A 21,967-nucleotide genomic window follows, 5' to 3' on the forward strand; every position below is an offset into this window, starting at 1 on the left:
AGGCAACATGACACTCAATGGTGAATACTGAAAATTTTTATCGAAAATAAGGTACATGATAAGGATATCCACTTCCACCAATGCTGCTCAACATAGAATTGGAAGAACTAGGTGGAGTTTACAGGCAACATAAAGATATAAAAGGAATCCAGATCAAGAAAGATAAAATAAATCTATCACTTCTTTGCAGATAACATGAAATATACATAGAAAACCTTAAGATTCCACTAAAGAGCAGTTTGAAACAATAAGTAAAGTGTCAGGATATAAAATAAGTTTTTTTTATATATATTTTTTTTATAGAGGCATGTTTTATTTATTTATTTGTTTGTTTGTTTGTTTTTTTGTTTATATATGCACTGGGTACAGTCAGAAGCGTGGGAGGGTGAGAGAATTCACCAGAGCCAGAGCGGGGAGCAGAGCAGGCAGAAGGACCGAAGTACACTGATGAGGGGAGCAGCGGGCGGCAGGAGAGGTCTGCGTGCCTTGTGGGACCCTCCTCAGGTGGCCGGGGAGCAGCCGGGGATCGAACCGGCGCAGCAGAGGTCGCTGGCAGCTTCGCAACCCAGCGCTCAACCACTGCGCCACCGGGGAGGACCAATATAAAATAAGTTTATAAAAAATAGTTTTGTTAATGTATGTAAGCAATGAACTAGAAGGGAAAGAAATCAAGAAAACTATCCCTTCTGCCATATCATCAAAAACTTTACCCAGGGACAAACTTAATGGGGATGAAAGATTGTTACAGTGACAACAATAAGAAATTGTTAAAAGTAATAAAGACACAAATAAATGGAAATAAATTCCAGACTTAGGGATTGGAAGTAACAGAGTTAAAATGACAATTTTAACCAAAGTAATAGACAGATGCAATGAAATCCTTATCAAAGTTTTAATGGCATTCTTGAAATAAATAGAATGAGCATTACTGAAATTTATACAGGAAGTAGTCAAGGCACTCCTGACCAAAAACAAAAACAAAAAAATGGGAGGAAAAACAGAGGTATCACACTTCCAGACTTCAAATTATACTACAAAGCTACAATAATCAAAGCAGTATAGTAATGGAATAAAAAATAGATACACAGGTGGCCTCCCTGGTGGTGCATGGGGTTAAGATGCAACCTATGAAGAGGTCCGCAAACTTTGCAATATGTGTTCAATCCCTGGTCGGCCAGGGAGCAACCCGTATGGCACAGCAGACCTCTCCTGTCTCACTGGCTGCTCCCCTTAGCAGTGTATTTCAGTCAATCTGCCTGTTCTGTTCCCCACTCTGTCTCTGGTGAATTCTCTCACCCCCCACACCTCTGGCCTGTACCCCAGCTCTTGTATGCATAAATAAATAAATCTTTAAAAAAAAAAAAGATACACAGACCAATGGAAAAGAATTGAAAGCTCAGAAAGAAATCCGGACTTAAGTGGACAGTTCATCAACAACAAAGAAGCAAATAGTATATAATGGAGAAAAGAAAGTATCCACAGCAAATAGTGTTGGGAAAACTTGTCAGACACATGCATAATAATGAAACCAGACCACTATCTCACACCATGTACAAAAATTAACTCAAAATGGATTACAGACTTAAACATAAGACCTGAAACCATAACATACATAGAAAAAATTACAAGCAAAACACTCCACAATATTAACTTCAGTGATATCTTTGGGGGGATTTGACTCCTACAACAAGGAAATAAAAAATGAAAGTAAAATGGGATTTATTCAAGCTAAAAACTTCTGCACAGAAAAAAAAAAACCCCATAATTCAAACAAAAAATTCATACTACCAAATGGGACAAAATATTTACATGTCATTCACCTGCAAGGAGATGATATGCAAGATCTATGAAGTGCTCATAAAACTGATACAAATAAACAAACAAACAAAGAACCAATCCAAAGATGGGTAAAAGTCCTAAAGTCTTCTTTTATAAAGAAGAATAACAGGTATCTAATAGTAACATGGAAAATACTCATCATCATCATTTCTAATCCTCAGGGAAATGCAAATCTAAACCACAATGAGATACAATCTCACACCTCTGAAAATGCCCATATCAAAAAGTCCAAAATAAATATTATTAAGGATGTGGAGAAAAAGTTACTCGTGTACATTGTTGGTCGTTATATAGCCTGGTTCATTCCTTCTGGAAAACAGTATGATGGTTTCCAAACCATTAATACTAGATTTACTACATGAACCAACAATTCCACTCCTAGGTAGCTACCTGAAGAAAGCAAAAAAAAAGTAGTTTGAAGGGATACACACACACACCTATATTCATTGAGACACTATTGATAATAGTCAATTTGTGGAATCAATCCAAGTGTCTAAGGACAGGTGAGTATGAGTGGATTAAGAAGTTGTGCTAGATACACATAATAGAATACCACTCAGCTAAAACCAAAACAAAACAAAAGACTCTTGCCATTTGTGACAACATGGATGAAACTGGAGGGGATTCTGCTAAGTGAAATACACCAGAAACAGAAATATATATATATATAGCATTGCTTTGATCATAAATGAAACATAGAGAAACTAAGCAGAATCAGACACCATTGAACCAAATCTGAAGAAGAAATAAAGAAAACCATCCCTTTATAATTGATACAACAAAAATCAAATACGTAGGAATAAATCTAACAAAAGAGTTTTTTCTGTGGAGATTTTGGGGTTCTCTATCTATAATATCATATTATCTGTTCTATCTAGGACTTCCAGTATTATATCGAAAAGCAGTGGCGAGAGTGGACATTCTTGTCTTGTTCCAGATCTAAAGGGAAAGGCTTTCAGCTTTTCACCATTGAGAATGATATTGGCTATAGGCTTATCATATATGGCCTTTATTATGTTAAGGTATGTTCCTTCTACGCTGAGAATTTCATGGGCATTTATCTTAAATGGATGTTGAATTTTATCAAATGCTTTCTCATAAAATCTGACTTTACAGTGCTTACCTGGTGATGCAAGGGGTTAAGCACAGCACTATGAAGCAATCTGAAGCCTCTGTAGCACGAGTTCAATCCCAGGCCTGTCAGGGAACAACCCACATGGTGCAGCAGACATCTCCTGTCTCACCCACTGCTCCCTTCAGCAGTGTATTTCAGTCAGTCTGCCTGTTTTGTTCCCCACTCTGTCTCTGGTGAATCCTCTCATTCCCCCCTCCCCCACACCTCTGGCCTGTACCCCTGCTCTTGAATGCATAAATAAATAAATCTTAAAAAAAAAAAAAGAAATCTGACTTTACAATAGAGACTACTTTAAGAGCATGGGAGTTTGGAGAGGAAATGATGGAGGAGGCTCAGTGGACTTAGTGGAAGATTCAGGTGCCTGTTTAGTGGCTTTGGTATGATAATATACACCTGAAGAGATGGGATCCTGTACATTTCTAAATCATATACAGTGTTGTAAACCAATGCTACCTTAGAAAGAAAGAAAGAAAGAAAGAAAGAAAGAAAGAAAGAAAGAAAGAAAGAAAGAAAGAAAGAAAGAAAGAAAGAAAGAAAGAAAGAAAGAAAGAAAGAAAGAAAGAAAGAAAGAGGAAGGAAGAAAGAGGAAGGAAGAAAGAGGAAGGAAGGAAGGAAGGAAGGAAGGAAGGAAGGAAGGAAGGAAGGAAGGAAGGAAGGAAGGAAGGAAGGAAGGAAGGAAGGAAGGAAGGAAGGATGGAAGAGAAATACACCTGTTAAAAAACAAAAACAATCAGACTTATTCATCAGGATGTCCTAGCAAGAGCAGTAAGATAAGAGAAAGACATACAAGGGAACTGAATATTAAAAGAAGTAAAACTATCACTATTTGCAGATACTATGATAATATACATAAAGAACCCCAAAAAATCCACAGAAAAACTGATCAATATAACCAACCAGTTTACTAAAGTAGCAGGATACAAAATCAACACACAAAAATCAGTACCTTTCTTATATGCAAACAATAAATCTGAGGAAGAAGAAATCAAGAAAACCATCCCTTTATAACTGAAACAACAAAAGTCAAATACTTGGGAATAAATCTAACAAAAGAGGTAAAGTATCTACACAAAGAAAATTATAAAACACTGTTAAAAGAAATAAAAGAAGACACAAGAAATGGAAAGACATCCCCTGCTCATGGATTGGAAGAATTAACATTATCAAAATGGCCATCCTACCCAAAGCATCTACAGATTTAATGCTATTCCAATTAAAATTTCAATGTCATTCTTCAAAGAAATAGGAAAAATATTCATGAAATTCATATGGAGCCACAAAAAACCCCACGTAGCCAAAACCCTCCTGAAAAGAAATGAAGGGAATGGAGGCATCACTCTCCCAGATTTCAAACTATACTGCAAAGCCAAAATCATCAGAACAGACACACAGACCAAAGGAGCCAAATAGAAAACCCAGAAATAAACCCACAGATTTATGGTCAACTAATATTTGACAAAGGAGCAAAGAATATGCACTGGAGCAAAGAAAGTTTGTTCAATAAATGGTGCTGGGAAAACTGGGTCGCTACATGAGAAAGAATGAAACTTGACTGCTACCTCACACAGTGCACAAAAACCAACTCAAAATGGATTAAAGAACTAGACATAAGACCTGAAACCATAAAATATATAGAAGGAAATACATCACCCAAAGCAGTGATAGTGAAGGCAAAGATAAACAGCTGGGACTATATCAAATTAAAGAGCTTCTGCACAGCAAAAGAGACAATAACCAAAACAAAGAGAAACCCCACCGACTGGGAGAACATTTTTGCACACAACACTAATGGTAAAGGACTGATCACAAAAATATACAAAGAGCTGATGAGACTTGACAAAAACAAAGAAAATAAGCCAGTCAAAAAATGGGCAGAAGAACCAAAAAGAAACTTCTCCAAAGAGGAAATACAAATGGCCAACAGGCATGTGAAAAAATGTTCAATATCACTTGCAATCAGGGAAATGCAAATCAAAGCTACAATTAGATACCATTTCACACCAGTGAGAATGGCACATATAAAAAAACTAGCAACAACAAATTTTGGTGAGAATGTGGAGAAAGAAACTCTCCTGCACTGCTGGTGGGAGTGCAAACTGGTCCAGTCACTATGGAAAGCTGTGTGGAGATTCCTCAGCCTACTAAAGATAGAGCTTCCATATGATCCAGCAATTCCACTCCTAGGTATTTACCCAAAGGACACAGAAACATCAATTCCACCCCTATGTTTATAGCAGCACTATTTACAATAGCTAAGCTTTGGAAACAACCCAAATGCCCAAGAATAGATGACTGGATCAAGAAGATGTGGTACCTATACACCATGGAATATTACTCAGCATTCAAAAAAGATAAACACGTGCAATTTGCAGCAACATGGATGGCACTGGAAGGGATCATGCTCAGTGAAATAAGCCAAAAAGAAAAAGAAAAATACCGGATGGTCTCACTAATAGCAGGAATCTAGAAAACCTAAATAAGGGACGAGGAAAAAGAATAACTATAAGAAAGTAAAAATCAAAATCATAAAACAACTATGAACAAGAGACACACTATGGGGGGGGCGGGGAAAGAAGGGGTTGGGGTCAAAATAAGGGGTTGCAATTGTAAGGGGAATATAAAAATAAAATTAAATAAATAAATTAATGGTTCCAGGAATACTGGGCTACTACTTGCTAAAAAAATGAAGCTGGACTACTACCTCACACCATGCACAAAAACAAATTCAAGATGGGTTAAAGAACTAAACATTAGACCCAAAACCATAAAATATATAGAAGGAAATATAGGTAAAACACTACATGACATACACCTCAGTAACATCTTTAAAGACACATCATCCAAAGCAAAGATAGTGAAGGAAAGGATAAACAGCTGGGACTACATCATATTAAAGAGCTTCTGTACAACAAAAGAGACATTAGCCAAATCAAAGAGACACCCCACCGATTGGAAGAAAATTTTTGCCCACAATACTAATGACAAGGGATTGATAATAAAGATCTACAAAGATGCTGAAACTCAACAAAAGCAAAGTAAATAACCCAGTCAAAAAATGGGCAGAAGAGCTAAAAAGACACTTCTCCAAAGAGAAAATGCAAATGACCAACAGGCATATGAAAAAATGTTCAACATCCCTTATAATCAGGGAAATGCAAAACCACAATTAGATACCACCTTACATCAGTAAGAATGACACATATTTAAAAAAAAAAAAAAACTAGCAAGAAAAAATGCTGGCAAGGATGTGATGAAAAAGGAACTCTCCTACATGGCTGGTGAGAGTGCAAACTGGTCTAACCACTATGGAAAGCTGTGCAGACTTTCCTCAAACTGCTAAAATTGGAGCTTCCATATGATCCAGCAATTCCACTCATAAGGATCTACCCAAAGAACACAAAAACATTAATTCAAAAGGACACCTGTACCCCTTGTTTATTGCAGCACTATTTGCAATAGGTAAGCTAAGGAAACAACCTAAATGCCCCAAATAGACGACTGGATCAAGAAGATGTGGTCCATATACACAATGGAATATTTCTCAGCAATCAAAAAAGATAAACTCATGCCATTTGCAGCAACTTGGATGGAGCTGGAAGGGATCATTCTCAGTGAAATAAGCAGAAAGAAAAAGAAAAATACCAGATGGTCACACAATTTTAGGAGGAATATAAAGGATCCAAATAAGGGATCAGGAAAATAAATTAATTAATTAAGAGTAATTATAATAAAGTAAGTGTCAAAATCAACAGTCAACTATAAACCAGAGACATTCATTCTACAGGGGGAAGAGGGGAGTAGTATCAAAATGGGGGTGGAAATAGCACAAAGGACTAGGGTGATGCTACACGGGTGAATTGGTGGTGGGAATCTCATGGGTACTATAACCAAGATGAGAAAGCATAAATTACACAAAAAATATACAAAAAATGATGTAAAAATATATATAAAATAAAAAAAATTCTGTCAGTAAAAATACTATCAGAATGCACCAAATCTCAGGTCCATCTCTTAGCTGATAGTACACAAAATAGACTGTCAGTGAAACACATAAAATCCAACATAGATGGAATGAGATGGTACATGTAAAATACTTTTGCAAGGTATAGAAATAAGTGCAATGCAAGGCATTGATTATTTCCACAGGATATCAGTGTGTACTATCATGCTTGAATATTCCATTATCTCACTACCATGCTTGAATATTCCAGCATGAATCACACTCTCCCTCTAACCTAAAGAAGTAACATGTTCCGAGCACAAATTCACAGGACGCTAAAGCAGTAGGCCATATGCTGCACATTAATCTGACCATTATATGCTCCTGTGGCAAAAAGATATCCACTTTCATCAATAGCTGCGGAAGTCAGTTCAATATTGAATCCATGAGGGTCTAAAATCTGGTAAATTTGGAGGCCAGTGTCAAGGTCCCACACCTGTAGGAAAGACCAAAACAAAATCAAATAACCCATGTGCCATTCAGTTCTGATCAATCTTACAATATCCAAAACAGCCACAAAATTGGTATGATATATATCCACTCTGTTTCAGCTTTCTGGCATAAATGCTGCTTTCAAAGAAAGTTCTAAAAAATGCAGTGCTGTCTAATAGTATGTGTGTTGCACATGAGGGTGACTGAGATAGTCAGTGACTATTCCAAGCATTCACTGGCTGTCAAGGAAGTAGTCAGTTGCTACTGTAAGCATGAAGCAAGATCAGCAGCATGACAGAAACATGTCATGTCACAAGTTCAACAGACAAAAAATATGGAACTATATTCTCTACTGGCATTAATCCAAATTATCCAGGGGTTATGGGACAGAATGCATGATTAACAGCATGGAATATGGGGGAATCCTAAGGAAGGAGGAGAGTTGATGTTAGGGACATGGGCCCTATGAGAGAGAGAAAATAAATGTGAGAGACACAGACATGTGTGTAATTAGGTTGGATATAATCAGACAACTCAGAAACATATCAAGACTCATCATCTTTGGAAACACAGTAAAGGCTTGAGAACTTAGTCTTTCTATCTGAATCTCTCAAGGATCTGCCATGTAAATTATATGTAAATTAAACTACTAGTGGTGAATTAAATGAACTGGCATCACAGAATGCTGACACTCAAGGTTTTCAGGGACAGAGGCAGCAGAAGCAAAGGGCCAGAGGGAAGACATCTCACACTTAAGAGAGCAGCCCTGCATGAAAACATGACAGGTTTTAGTTTTAGTTTCTCTCACTCTGTAGGCATTACCAGAAATAAGTGATAATGAACTGAACTCCAAAGATTTTAATAAATATCTCCAGCAGGTGAGCATAGAAAGTCAAAGATTGAGAGGGGATTAGCAGGATCTCCAGAGAAATGTTCTCTACTGACACATATGTCTACTTCTTGGAGATCATGCATGAAGTAAATGGATAACACTTGAAGCAAACACCTCTAGCCAGCACTGCCAGATGATTCAATGGTTTAGTCAGGATAGCTGAGTACCCCAGACTTAAGCAAACATCAGTGACAGGGCCAGGAGCAAAGAGAGGGTATACACACCAGATAGACTTAGGTTCATATCCCAGTCCTTCTTACTAGCTATATGTTTTGGGGCAAAGTGCTAGATCTCTCTGAATCCTAGTTTCTTCATTTTAAAAACAGAACCCTTTGTGTCCATAGAGAACCAGAGTGAAGATTAAATAAGATCATGGATTTAAGGCACTTTGCACATATCTCATACCTGTCATAAACATCTATAAATTTCTTTCCCTTTCTTCTTAACATATTCTCTCCATAGCTCAGTCAAAATATATATATATATATATTTATTTTAAAATTCCTATTTTGATATTGAAGACTAGATTCATTTCTTTAATTGAGCACATGGTCTGGGTTCACTTGTTTTTCATGGGTTCATAAAAGTTTAAAAATTGTTGTATTGGAGGATCTCATTATATATACCATTACATTTACTTAGTTAAGTTATTCACAGCCTTTACCTTTAAAGAGAAAAATTCCTTCTGCTTTGCCTTTTACTTTCTGAGGAGTCAATGTCTACTCACCTTAATTACAGATTCAGAACAGATAGTAAGTACTTGGTGAAAATATTTGTTGTAAAGCATAACATTGATTTCTCGGTCATGAGTGTGGGGAATCTGTTTTGTATCTTGTATCATCCTAGTTAAAGGATACATGTCTATAACACTAGATCCTGAAACAGAAATAAGAATTTCATAAATACCCAATATTACAACTTTTGTCCAACCAGTTATGTTTGAAAACAAACCAGTGAGATAAGTTATGTGATCGCTTAAGAAATCAATTTAGGTGAAAAGGCATTGATTTCCCCTAAACATTTTTGATAAATGAAGCAAATGTGATTCAACCAGAAAAGAACATTCATTTTAGGTCTCATTAATTTTCAAGTGCAGGCCATTTGAATTTCATTGATGTCCTCTTTACAGTGACCCCTATTTTCCTGTATTTTAGTCTACACTTTTCTTCCTATAGAGTGTCTATTGCATGTCTCTCCACTTGGTATATGGTGATGATGGTGATGGCCAGGATCCTGCTAGAGATAAGGTCCCATTTGTGAGTGGAATTTAATTTTAGACAGCTCTTTTCAAAAAAAACTAATAAGGCACTCTGTAAACTTGGTATTACTAAATGTAATGAATGAGAATAATTGCAACCCAGTGATTGCAGCATCAATATTAAATAAGATTAATTTCCACATCACCATGGTGAAGTAGATGGAGAGCAGGTATATTTGTACTTATTCAAAGGTGTTTGGATTGGTTTTACAATAATACTATAAAATGCAAGTCTGCTTTAACTCTCAAAATCAACCATGTGTTTTGTTTTGTTGTAATGTCTAGAAATAAAAATAATTTGAAAGCTTTCCATAGCTCAAACGAAACTGAATTTTCCCCTTTCTTTTATTTATGTGGTGATTAAGATACAGTAGCTGACCCACCACATTGTGTTTCTCAAATCTCTCCAAAGAAACCTCTACTTTTGGAAAAATTTCATTAGTAGTTATTAAACACTTTCCTAAGGTGTTTAATTTTAAGAAAAAAATTATTCATGGAAAGGACTGAGATAACTCTTCTGGTAATAACTTTCAGTTTAAACAACTGGATATGGAAATATGAGAGGAATATGATAACCAGATAATCAAACAAGATGGAGCATCTTGGTAGTTATTTTTATATTATACTGACTGACTATTCAGAATTGACATCAACAAAGTTTAATATGCTTATGAACAAAAGTTAGCCCTCTATATTTTTGGCTATTTATATTACTAGTGTATATATATATATAATAGTATATTATTAATATGATATTACATATGCTATATATATTATATATAGCTATATTTATATATATCTATATTACATATAAATATGTAATAGATAGTGCATATGCTATATATATAGCATATATATTTTATATATATAATGGAAACAATGTATTACAGCAGAGGAATGTGGATTTTGAAGTCAGAAGCTTTGAAATCTAATCTCAGCTCTATGTTTCAATTTTATGTCCTTCTTATCAGTTAAATAATTTGATACTCAGGTTTATCTACTAGGATAAATAATAATTCATAACTTTAGTAGTGATTGTGCAGATCAAATTAAATAAGGCATATATGAAAGCACTTTATAAAAATATACAAGTGGTAATTGACATAATAGGAACAATAATAACAATAGCAATAACAGTGACAACAGTATATTCTATGAAACATTTACAGAGAATGGTGCTCCAGTAATGGGGGTTTAGAAGATGACTATGGTTGCTTCATCAGAATCACAGCACAAATTAAAATCTGATGATAAGTTTCATATAATTCTGATGTCAAATTGAAGGCTGTAGTCTATAAAATTTTAGTTATTTTTTTAAAGATTTATTTATTTGTGCACACAAGAACTGGGTATTGGGGTGTGAGAGGATTCACCAGAGACAGAGTGGGAAACAGAACAGGTATAGTGACTAAAAAACACTGCTGAGGGGAGCAGCGGGCAAGTCAGGAGAGGTCTGCTGCACCATGTGGGTAGCTCCCTGGCTAGGGATCATACTCATGCTGCAGTGGCTGCGGATAGCTTCATAGGTTATGTCTTAACCCCTTGTGCCACCAGGGAAGTCCCTGCAATTTTAGTTAATAAGCAATACACAGATTTCTCTATTTTTGTAAAGAAAATACTACAATAATTACATAAATTCGGGAAGTAATCTTGATTTTCTGTTTTTTATATTTGTCTTGACGTTTGATTCCTAGTTCTCTGATAATAAAAGTTATAGAAATGTTGAGCCAAGAAATTAAATATGCAATTTGGAGCACCAGGAAGTAAAAGTGTGCTTGCAGACATTTCCATGTTATTTTTGAAGAGAAAATATAGAGAACTATATAGAAAACTAGAATTAACTTCTTTTTTCAAGGTGGAAAATTATCTGCCAAGCATAAAGTGCTAGTGCACTCCCAAACTGAAAAAGAAAAGCCAAAAATATTTATATTCTTTAACCGTAGAAATAGCACCAATCACTTCCTGCTCTTAATTAATCCTCCTGAACTCAGAGCAGGTGAACAGTGGAAAAATACTTAGGAAATGCATTCTGGATTGGTGTTCCAGAGGAAGAATATTGTTAATACTATACATCTTTCTTTAAAGTCTGAGGGCATGGGGCCTCCCCTGGTGGTGCAGGTGGTTGAGTGCCGCACTGTGAAGCTGTCCGCAGTCTCTGTAGCACCCCTTCAATCCTGGCTGGCTGGCGAGGTCCCACATGGCTCGACAGACCTCTCCTGTCTCACCCGCTGTTCCCCTCAGCAGTGTATTTCGTCAGTCTGCCTGTTCTGTTCCCCACTGTCTCTGGTGAATCCTCTCACCCTACCGTGCATCTGGTCTGTACCCGGTTCTTGTATAAAATAAATAAATAAATAAAATAAATAAATAAATAAATAAATAAATAACGTCTGAGGGAATGTACATGAGCAGAGCTCAACTTAAATGCATAGCAGTGTTTTTGTCTTCTTAGTAAATATGTATTTCTAAGAGACAACAAGAAAATGAGGCAACAAATCAATTGACATCAACACTGTGTGTCTGTCATACAGGACTCTATGCTCTTCTCCACTGTTCTTTGTCTTGAAGCAAAGCAGGAGGAAACATTAGCATCCTCCTTACTAATTACTAAAGTGTCAAAATGCATGGTGCCAAATTTTCTGGATGAATAAGGCATTGATTCAGTTTGCTAGTCCAGCCACTCTAAAATAGGTCATATCCCTTTTGAAAGGAATTTGCTGCATTTGTTCTATTTGTGTCAATAGGTTATATCCCACTTGTTTGTTTAATCCAGACCACATCTCCCTAGATTCAAGGACTTAAGAGCACTGGCCTGGTATTTTCAGAAAAGCGCAGTTACATATTTTATACTCCGGCCATGGAAGGATAGGAAAGAATGATGTTGAATTAAATATATACTGTGCTGAATCAGAGTTCATCAATTCCCTTCATTATATTTTCTTCTAACTGGAGCTCAAAGCTAGTTAAAATCAGGTTTTATATTAAGATATGTGTTTAGTTTGCTATTAACTGGCTACACTTACCTGTAATCAGCATGCTGTGATTGGAATCATATATCATAGAATAGATCTGCATGTCTCCTGGTCCTCCCTGGCTGTCATGGAAGACTTGGAGTAATGAAAGAGTCTGTATATCCCAAACTCTGAAAACCTGGGGGAATAAAGAACACAGTTCAGGGCCTCCTTGGTGGCACAGGGGGTTAAGTCTCAGCACTATCAAACTATCACAGCTGCTGTAGCAGGAGTTGGATCCCCAGGCAGGGAGCTAACCCATAGTGTGCAGCAGACCTCTCCTGTCTTGCCTGCTGCTCCCCTCAGCAGTATATTTCAGTCAATGCACCTGTTCTGCTCCCCCATCTGTCTCTGCTGAATCCTCTCACCCCCCACACCTCTCATCTACATCCCAGCTCTTGTATGCATAAATAAAATGAATCTTTTTTTTTTTTTTTAAAGAACACAGTTCGCCAATTATACACAGTTTCTTTCCCACTCAAAGCTATTAGATGAAGGAATTTCAGTCTGCAACTTACTCTTAAAAAGATGCTATAAATTAGGATTTATATGATCAACACACATATGCTAAATTCCAACTAGGTTCATGGTTCAATTATTGTTTATTGATACCAGGGAAAAAGTAGCAGCACTGATGAAGAGTTTGATGAAAGGAACTAGAATCTTCTATAATTACAGAAGAATAACATGGGATCAATCATGACTTACTGTTTAATGGAAGCCATGTTTTCTCTCTACACTGTAGATGTAAAGACTTGCATTTTAGATGGAGGTTTTCAAATAGCTCTTTGTTGACACATGGAAATCTTACCAAATGAGGTTTCTAAAAATTTTCTGTTTCTCCTACCCAAGGATGCAAAAATTATAAAAATAATTTTAAAGGATGCTATAGATATAGTAAAATTATGAGGAAATAGGTTATTAGAGTTCTTTTTTGAGGGGAAAAAAAACAATGTAATTATTCAACTAGAACTTGGTTTGATAAAAGAAAATTAAAAAAATCAATGAATCCTACTTGGTTGTGGTGAATTATCTTGTGGATACATTGTTGGATTCTGATAGCTAAAATTTTATTGAGGATTTTTGCATCAGTGTTCATTAGGGAGATTGGCCTGTAGTTTTCCTTTTTTGTGTTGTCCTTGTTCGGTTTTGGTGTTAGTGTAATGTTGGCTTCATAGAACGTGTTTGGTATTGTCCCTTCCTTCTCAATTTTTTGGAAGAGTTTGTGAAGGATAGGCACTAATTCGTTTCTGAACGTTTGGTAGAATTCATCTGTAAATCCATCTGGTCCTGGGTTTTTGTTTTTGGGAAGGTTTTTGATTACCATTTCAATTTCGCTGCTTGTAATTGGTCTGTTTAGGTGTTCTATTTCTTCTTTATCTAGCTTTGGGTGATTGTAGAGTTGTAGGAATTTGTCCATCTCCTCTAGATTGTTGAACTTGTTTCCATATAACTGTTCATAGTAGTTTCTGATTATTCTTTTGATTTCTGCTGTATCCATTGTGATTTCTCCTCTTTCATTTGTGATCCTGTTTATTTGTGCTTTCTCCCTTTGTGAGCCTGGCTAGGAGTTTGTCTATTTTATTGATTTTTTCGAAGCACCAGCTCTTGGTTTCATTGATCTTTTGGATTGTTTTTTTAGTTTCAATTTCATTTATTTCTGCTTTGGTTTTTATTATTTCTTTTCTTCTACTGGTTTTGGTTTTTTCTTTTTTTCTTTTTTTTTTTTAAGAGTTATTTATTTATTTGTTTGTTTGTTTATACAAGCACTGGGTACAGTCAGAAGTGCGGGAGGGTGAGAGAATTGACCAGAGCCACAGCGGGGAACAGAGCAGGCAGAAGGACCAAAATACACTGCTGAGGGGAGCAGCAGGAAGCAGGAGAGGTCTGCGCACCATGTGGGACCCTCCTCCAGTGGCTGGGGAGCAGCCGGGAATTGAAACGGTGCCTCGGAGGCTGCGGGCAGCTTCACAACCCAGCGCTCAACCTCTGTGCCACTGGGGAGGCCCTGGTTTTGGGTTTGTTTTTTTTTTTCCAAGGTTTTTGAGCTTCGAGATTAGGTTGTTTCTTTGAGTTCTTTCTTGTTTCTTGATGTGAGCTTCTATTGCTATTTATTTTCCTCTTTTTACTGCTTTTGCTGCATCCCGTACATTTAGGAAATTGGTGTCCTCCTTGTCATTCAATTCAAAGAATTTTTTAATTTCTTCTTTGATCTCCTCATTAGTCCAGTGGTCTTCCAGTAGTGAGGGTTTCAATCTCCATGAGGTAGGAGAGTTCCTTGCCTTTTTTTTATGGCTTATTTCTAATTTGATGCCTTCATGGTCAGAAAAGATGCTTGGTTTGATTTCAATCTTGTTGTATCTGTTGATGTTTGTCTTGGGTCAAGGATGGTTCAACATCTGAAAAGTAATCAACGTTTTCCAACACATCAACAAAAAGAAATATAAAAACCATATGATAATATCAACAGATGCCGAGAAAGCTTTCGACAAAGTGCAACACCCATTCATGATAAAAGTCCTTGAAATTCTTGGGATACAAGGAACATACCTTAACATCATAAAGGCCATATATGACAAGACAAGAGCCAGTATCATTCTCAGTGGTGAAAAGCTGAAAACGTTTCCATTAAGATCTGGAACAAGACAAGGATGTCCACTCTCACCACTGCTTTTCAATATAATACTGGAAGTCCTAGCCAGAGCAATAAGACAAGAGAAAGACATACAAGGAATCCAAATAGGAAAAGAAGAAGTCAAACTATCACTATTTGTAGATGATATGATAATATACATAGAGAATCCCAAAATCTCCACAGAAAAACTAATTCAACTAATCAATCAGTTCAGTAAAGTGGCAGGATACAATATCAACACACAAACGTCAGTAGCCTTCCTATACACACAAAGATCTGAAGAAGAAGAAATTAAAAAAAAAATCCCTTTTACTATCGAAACAAAAAAAAAATCAAATACTTGGGAATAAATCTAACAAAAGACGTAAAGGACCTATACAGAGAAAACTATAAAACACTGTTAAAAGAAATAGAAGAAGACACAAAGAAATGGAAAGACATCCCCTGCTCATGGATTGGAAGAATCAACATTATTAAAATGGCCATCCTCCCAAAAGCAATCTACAGATTCAATGCTATTCCAATCAAAATTTCAATGTCATTCTTCAAAGAAATAGAACAATTATTGATGAAATTCATATGGAATCACCAAAAACCCCGAACAGCCAAAGCTCTCCTGAAAAGAAAAGAAGGGAATGGAGGCATCATACGCCCAGACTTCAAACTATACTACAAAGCCATAATCATCAAAACTGCATGGTATTGGAACAAGAACAGACACACAGACCAATGGAATTGAATAGAAAATCCAGAAATAAACCCACAGGTTTATGGTCAACTAATCTTTGACAAAAGAGCAAAGAAAGTTTGTTCAATAAATGGTGCTGGGAAAACTGGGTCACTACATGAAAAATAATGAAGCTTGACTACTACCTAATACCATGCAAAAAAATCAACTCAAAATGGATTAAAGAACTAGACATAAGACCTGAAACCATAAAATACATAGAAGGAAATATAGGCGAAACACTACATGATATGCACATCAAAGACATCTTTACAGACACATCACCCAAAGCAGTGATAGTGAAGGCAAAGATAAACAGCTGGGACTATATCAAATTAAAGAGCTTCTGCACAGCAAAAGAGACAATAACCAAAACAAAGAGAAACCCCACCGACTGGGAGAACATTTTTGCACACAACACTAATGGTAAAGGACTGATCACAAAAATATACAAAGAGCTGATGAGACTTGACAAAAACAAAGAAAATAAGCCAGTCAAAAAATGGGCAGAAGAACCAAAAAGAAACTTCTCCAAAGAGGAAATACAAATGGCCAACAGTCATGTGAAAAAATGTTCAACATCACTTGCAATCAGGGAAATGCAAATCAAAGCTACAATTAGATACCATTTCACACCAGTGAGAATGGCACATATAAAAAAAACTAGCAACAACAAATTTTGGTGAGAATGTGGAGAAAGAAACTCTCCTGCACTGCTGGTGGGAGTGCAAACTGGTCCAGTCACTATGGAAAGCTGTGTGGAGATTCCTCAGCCTACTAAAGATAGAGCTTCCATATGATCCAGCAATTCCACTCCTAGGTATTTACCCAAAGGACACAGAAACATCAATTCCAAAGAGCACCTGCACCCCTATGTTTATAGCAGCACTATTTACAATAGCTAAGCTTTGGAAACAACCCAAATGCCCAAGAATAGATGACTGGGTCAGGAAGATGTGGTACCTATACACCATAGAATATTACTCAGCATTCAAAAAAGATAAACACGTGCAATTTGCAGCAACATGGATGGCACTGGAAGGGATCATGCTCAGCAAAATAAGTCAGAAAGATATAGAAAAATACCGGATGGTCTCACTCATAGCAGGAATCTAGAAAACTTAAATAAGGGACCAGGAAAAAGAACAACTATAAGAAAGAAAATATCAAAATCAACAAACAACTATGAACCAGAGACACTCTATGGGGGGTGGGGGGCAGGGAAAGGAGGACTTGGGGTGAAAATAAAGGGGTTGTAATTGTATGGGGAATATAAAAAATAAAATTTAAATTAAAAAAGAATTTAAAATAGTTGAACAAAAGCAAAAAAAAATCAATGAAATACAAATTCAGCAAAAAATATTATCCTTTTTCATTTGAAATAACTGATCTTTGCTTCTCCATTAAGCTGTTTTGTTTTAAGCAACTTACAATGATATTTGATCAGGAATTACATTTCCTAACATATGTTAACTTTTCCCCAATAATATTCTTAAAAATTGTATTTATTAATTTTATTATTAAAGTTTTGTTTTTATTGTGACAACATGGTTTACAATACCATATACCAAAAAAAAAAAGTATTTGATTTAGGGTAACAGGTTCAAACCTTCTCAGGCGTATATTGCCAACTACATCCACCACCAAATCAGCCATAGTCTTTTACCATAGACCACTGGATCCTCATTGCCTTTTGATTTGACCTTCAACTTTTCCTCTTTGCAGTCATGTTTCCAGGGTTTGGTTTTGATTTGTCACTTCATTTGTTGTTTCTCTATATTCCACATGTGTGCGAAATCATCCAGAATTTTTCTCACTCCTTCTGACCTATTTCACTTAGTATGATTCTCTCCAGTTCCATCCATGTTGTTTCAAATTGCAAGATTTTGTCTTTTTTTTTTTTTTTTTTCTGAGTAGTATGTGTATTTATATATTGTATATTTATACCCCATCTTCTTTATCCATTCTTCTGCCATTGGTCACTTAGGTTTTATCCATAACTTAGCTAATGTAAATAAAATGCTGCAATAACAGGATTGCAATTATCCATTAAAAATGGTGTTTTTCATGCAGTGGATAAATTCCAAGGAATGTAAATACTGGATGTATGGTTATTTATTTTCAAAATTTTGAGAAACCTCTATTCTGCTTTCCATGGCACCTGGACCAGTCTACATTCCTACCAACAACCTATGAGTTCCAACCATTGCCAATATTTGATGTTTGTAGTGCTTGGGGCTTCTTTGGTTTGTTTTGCTTTGTTGATATGGCCAATTCTCCAGGGAGTGAGGTGAAATGTCATGTGGTTTTGATTGGTATTTCCCTGATAATAAGTGATGAACAATTTTTCATGATCATCTATATATCTTCCGTTGTGGGGCCTAGGGGGGCTCAGTATCTGTTGTTGCTTCTCCTCTTTCATTTCTGTTTCTGTGTATTAGAGTTTTCTCCCATTTTTCTTAGAGTGTATAGTTAGAGATTTGTCTGTCTTGTTTATTTTTTTCCAAAGAAACAGCTTTTGATTTCATTGACATATGAATTTTTGACTTCTGTTTCATTTACTTTCACCCTAATTTTTATTATTTCCTTATTTGTTCTTATTTTTGTAGTGCCTTAAAATGTAAGGTTAGGGTCTCCCCTGGTTTCTCAGCGGTTAAACGCTGGGCTGCGAAGCTGCCCGCAGCCTCTGCAGCACTGGTTCGATCCCCGGCGGCCAGCGAGGGTCCCACATGGCGCGCAGACTTTTCCTGCCACGCGCTGCTCCCGTCAGCAGTGTATTTATTTCGTCGGTCTGTCTGTTCTGTTCCCCGCTCTGGTTCTGGTGAATCCTCTCACCCTCCCGTGATTCTGACTGTACCCTGTGCTTGTATAAATAAATAAAATATAAATCTTAAAAAAAAAAAGTAAGGTTAATCACCTTTTGGAGATCTCTCTTGTTTCTTGATGTAGGCCTGCATTGCTGTGTATTTCTCTCTTGGTACAGTAGTTGCTGTGTCCCATAAATTCCGGTAGGTTCTGTCTTCGTTTTCATCGGTCTCTATTTTTTAATTCTTTGATTTCCACATTGATCCAGCAGTTATTCAGTAATACATTCCTCAGTCTCCACATATTAGAGGTTTTTCCTGGTTTCTTTTTGTGATTGATTTCTAGATTGATCATTGTAACCATTGTGATCAGAAAAGATAACTGATATGATTTCAGTCTTCAGAATGTATTGACATTTGTTTTGTGACCCAATATGTGGTCTCTCCTGGAGAATGTTCCACATGGAACATTCTCTTGGAAGAATGTGTATTCAGCTTTTTTTTTTTTTTGCATTTCAGAGCCCTATAAATGTTTAGTAAGCTCATATGGTCTAATTGCTCATGTAATGCTATTGTTTTTTATTAATTTTTTTTGGTTGATTTTTCAGATGTAAGTTTTGTGTTTATGTTTTATCACCATTATGTTGTGTTAATGTATGTTTTTACTTTTTTAAAATAGTTATCATATATTTTGCTGCTCTTCATTTGGTGCATATATATTGATGAGTGCTGTCTTCTTGGGGTATTGATCCCTTGATCCTTTGTCATTATGTAATGTACATTGCTATTTTTCTTTTCTTTCTTTTTTCTTTTTTAAAGATTTATTTATTTATACAAGAACCAGGGTACAGGGCCTCCCCATTGGCGCAGCGGTTGAGCACTGGGTTGCGAAGCGGCCCTCAGCCTCTGCAGCGCCGGTTCCATCCATGGCTGCTCCCCAGCCACCGGAGGAGGGTCCTACATGGCGCCCGCTGCTCCCCTCAGCAGTGTACTTCATCAGTCTGCCTGCTCTGCTTCCCACTCTGGCTCTGGTGAATTCTCTCACCCTCCCGCGCTTCTGAGTGTACCCAGTGCTTGTATAAATAATAAATAAATAAATCTTTAAAAAAAAAAAAAGAAGAACAACCAGGGTACAGGCCAGATGAGTGGGAGGGTGAGAGAATTCACCAGAGATAGAGCAGAGAGCAGAACAGGCAGACTGACGAAATACACTGCTGAGGGGAGCAGCGGGCGTGACAGGAGAGGTCAGTGGCACCATGTGGGACCATCACCGGCTGGCCGGGATTGAACCGGTGCTGCAGAGGCTGCGGACAGCTTCACAGTGCGGCACCAAGGGAGGCCCTGCTGTTTCTTATTACCGGTTTTTTTTTTTTTTTTTTTTTTTTTTGCTAGAAGTCTATTTTATCTGTAACAAGTATGTCTTTTCCTGCTATTTTTAGAGAGGGGTTAGTCCAATTTTATTGTAGGATTGCTTCCACTATTTGTTTTGAAACTTTATCTTTGGATGACAAATATTCAAGTTCTAGTAACATAAAAAATTATGATGGTTTTCAAATGAGTTAGGAATGCAGGGATTTGCTGCATGGATTGTTTTTAAATGCAACAAAATAGTAAGAAAGACTTGTTATGAAGTCTTTCATTAGAAATAGCTAAAAATAATGACAAAGTAGAAACATTTGAAAAAAATCTGCATGTCTATGTGCCAATAATAAGGATTATTTATATTCAACCATGTTCATTGGTTTTACTTCTTGCAAATTTATGACAGTCTCTACTTTCCCAAAATAGTAATAAAATGCATTTTGAAATTTGTTGATTCATTAATAGAATGACTAGAATATAATACCTGATTTTTTGAAGTTGGTCTTACAGACACAAAAATGGGAAAGCAAATATTGTTTAAAAATGAACAATGATGTAAAAAATTAAAAAAAAAACAGAAAAAATGGGAGTATAAAAATATGCAAAACTAACATGACATGCATCAAATAACTATGAAACTCTGAGCTTAATGATTATAAGCTGAAGATCACTAGGAACACTATTATTTACTGTTGTTGAATAAGTATTCATCTAAGCAGTAAAATAGCTAGTAAACAAATATTTACAAGATATTGTAGGAAATAGCTGAAGTAAAGCTTGCACATTGTGCCATAATAAAATTGTATGGGCAGAATCTTGAGAATTGCAGTAACTTTTAGATTATATCAAGGGGAATTCACAATTTTCTAATTTGTCAAGGGAAATGGATTTTGCCTGTCCTAATTTTGCCTAATGGCTACAAGTGGTTAAAAATGTTTTAGTTCCCAAATTAATCAAATCAGGATTACATGATTTTATATTGAAGAACCTGGAGATATCTGAGTTTATGAAACTATTTTGAGAATTGACACAGTACCATAGGGGAGTAATAAATTTGAAAACTGAAGTATGTTTAATAGTGCAATAAAAATAGTAAGGTTCCTCCCAGGTGGTGCAAGGGGTTAAGTCACAACACTTATGAAGCTATCTGCACCCACTGCAGCACAAGTTCAATCCCCCACCAGGATGCTAGCCTACATGTTGCAGCAGTTATCTCCTGTTTTGCTGCCGCTCCCCTAAGCAGTGGATTTCAGTCATTCTGCCTGTTCTGTTCCCCACTCTGTCTCTTGTGCATCCTGTCACCACCCACACTTCTGACCTTTACCCCAGTTTTTGTATGCATAAATAAATCTTTAAAAAAATAAAAAATATAAAAATAGTAGGCATTCAACATTATTTGTGTAGGGAATTTGAAATAAAAATTAATGGTTATTAATTTCACACAAATAACTTAGTGAAAAGAAAAATATTGGTTGGTTTGAGCTGAAAGCCAGTAGGATAGTGTAAATCCTTTCTCTACATATATTACATAAAAATAGCATATCGCCATTATATCATACATTTATTTTTTTAAAGATTTATTTATTTATTTATCTATTTATTTATTTGTATGTTTGTTTGTTTGTTTGTTTGTTTATACAAGCACTGGGTACAGTCAGAAGCATGGGAGGGTGAGAGAATTCATCAGAGCCAGAGCGGGGAACAGAACAGGCAGACTGACGAAATATACTGCTGAGGGGAGCAGCGGGCGCAGCAGGAGAGGTCTCTCGTGCCATGTGGGACCCTCGCCAGCGGGGATAGAACTGGTGCTGCAGAGGCTGCGGGCAGCTTTACAGCCCAGCACTCAACTGCTGTGCCACCAGGGGAGGACCTATG

At 36.4% G+C, this 21,967-nt stretch overlaps 1 protein-coding gene across 6 annotated transcripts in view; it reads right to left on the reverse strand.

Annotated features, from left to right (window-relative positions):
• The window catches only part of WDR64 (WD repeat domain 64), a 147,354-nt gene that overhangs the window by 59,927 nt on the left and 65,460 nt on the right, over positions 1-21,967 (reverse strand). For all 6 annotated transcript variants that reach the window (XM_037510282.2, XM_037510281.2, XM_037510280.2 and 3 more), the window contains 3 exons: positions 12,577-12,703; positions 9,026-9,174; positions 7,287-7,410 (listed from right to left, as the gene is read on the reverse strand). In XM_037510282.2, coding sequence (XP_037366179.1) covers positions 7,287-7,410; positions 9,026-9,174; positions 12,577-12,703 — 400 coding nt within the window. The remainder of the gene's footprint in view (positions 1-7,286; positions 7,411-9,025; positions 9,175-12,576; positions 12,704-21,967) is intronic.

The sequence above is a fragment of the Talpa occidentalis genome, unplaced genomic scaffold (genome assembly GCF_014898055.3).
Source record: "Talpa occidentalis isolate TD23 unplaced genomic scaffold, MPIMG_talOcc4v2.1 talOcc4.14, whole genome shotgun sequence".
In the NCBI taxonomy this organism is placed as follows: Eukaryota; Metazoa; Chordata; class Mammalia; order Eulipotyphla; family Talpidae; genus Talpa; species Talpa occidentalis.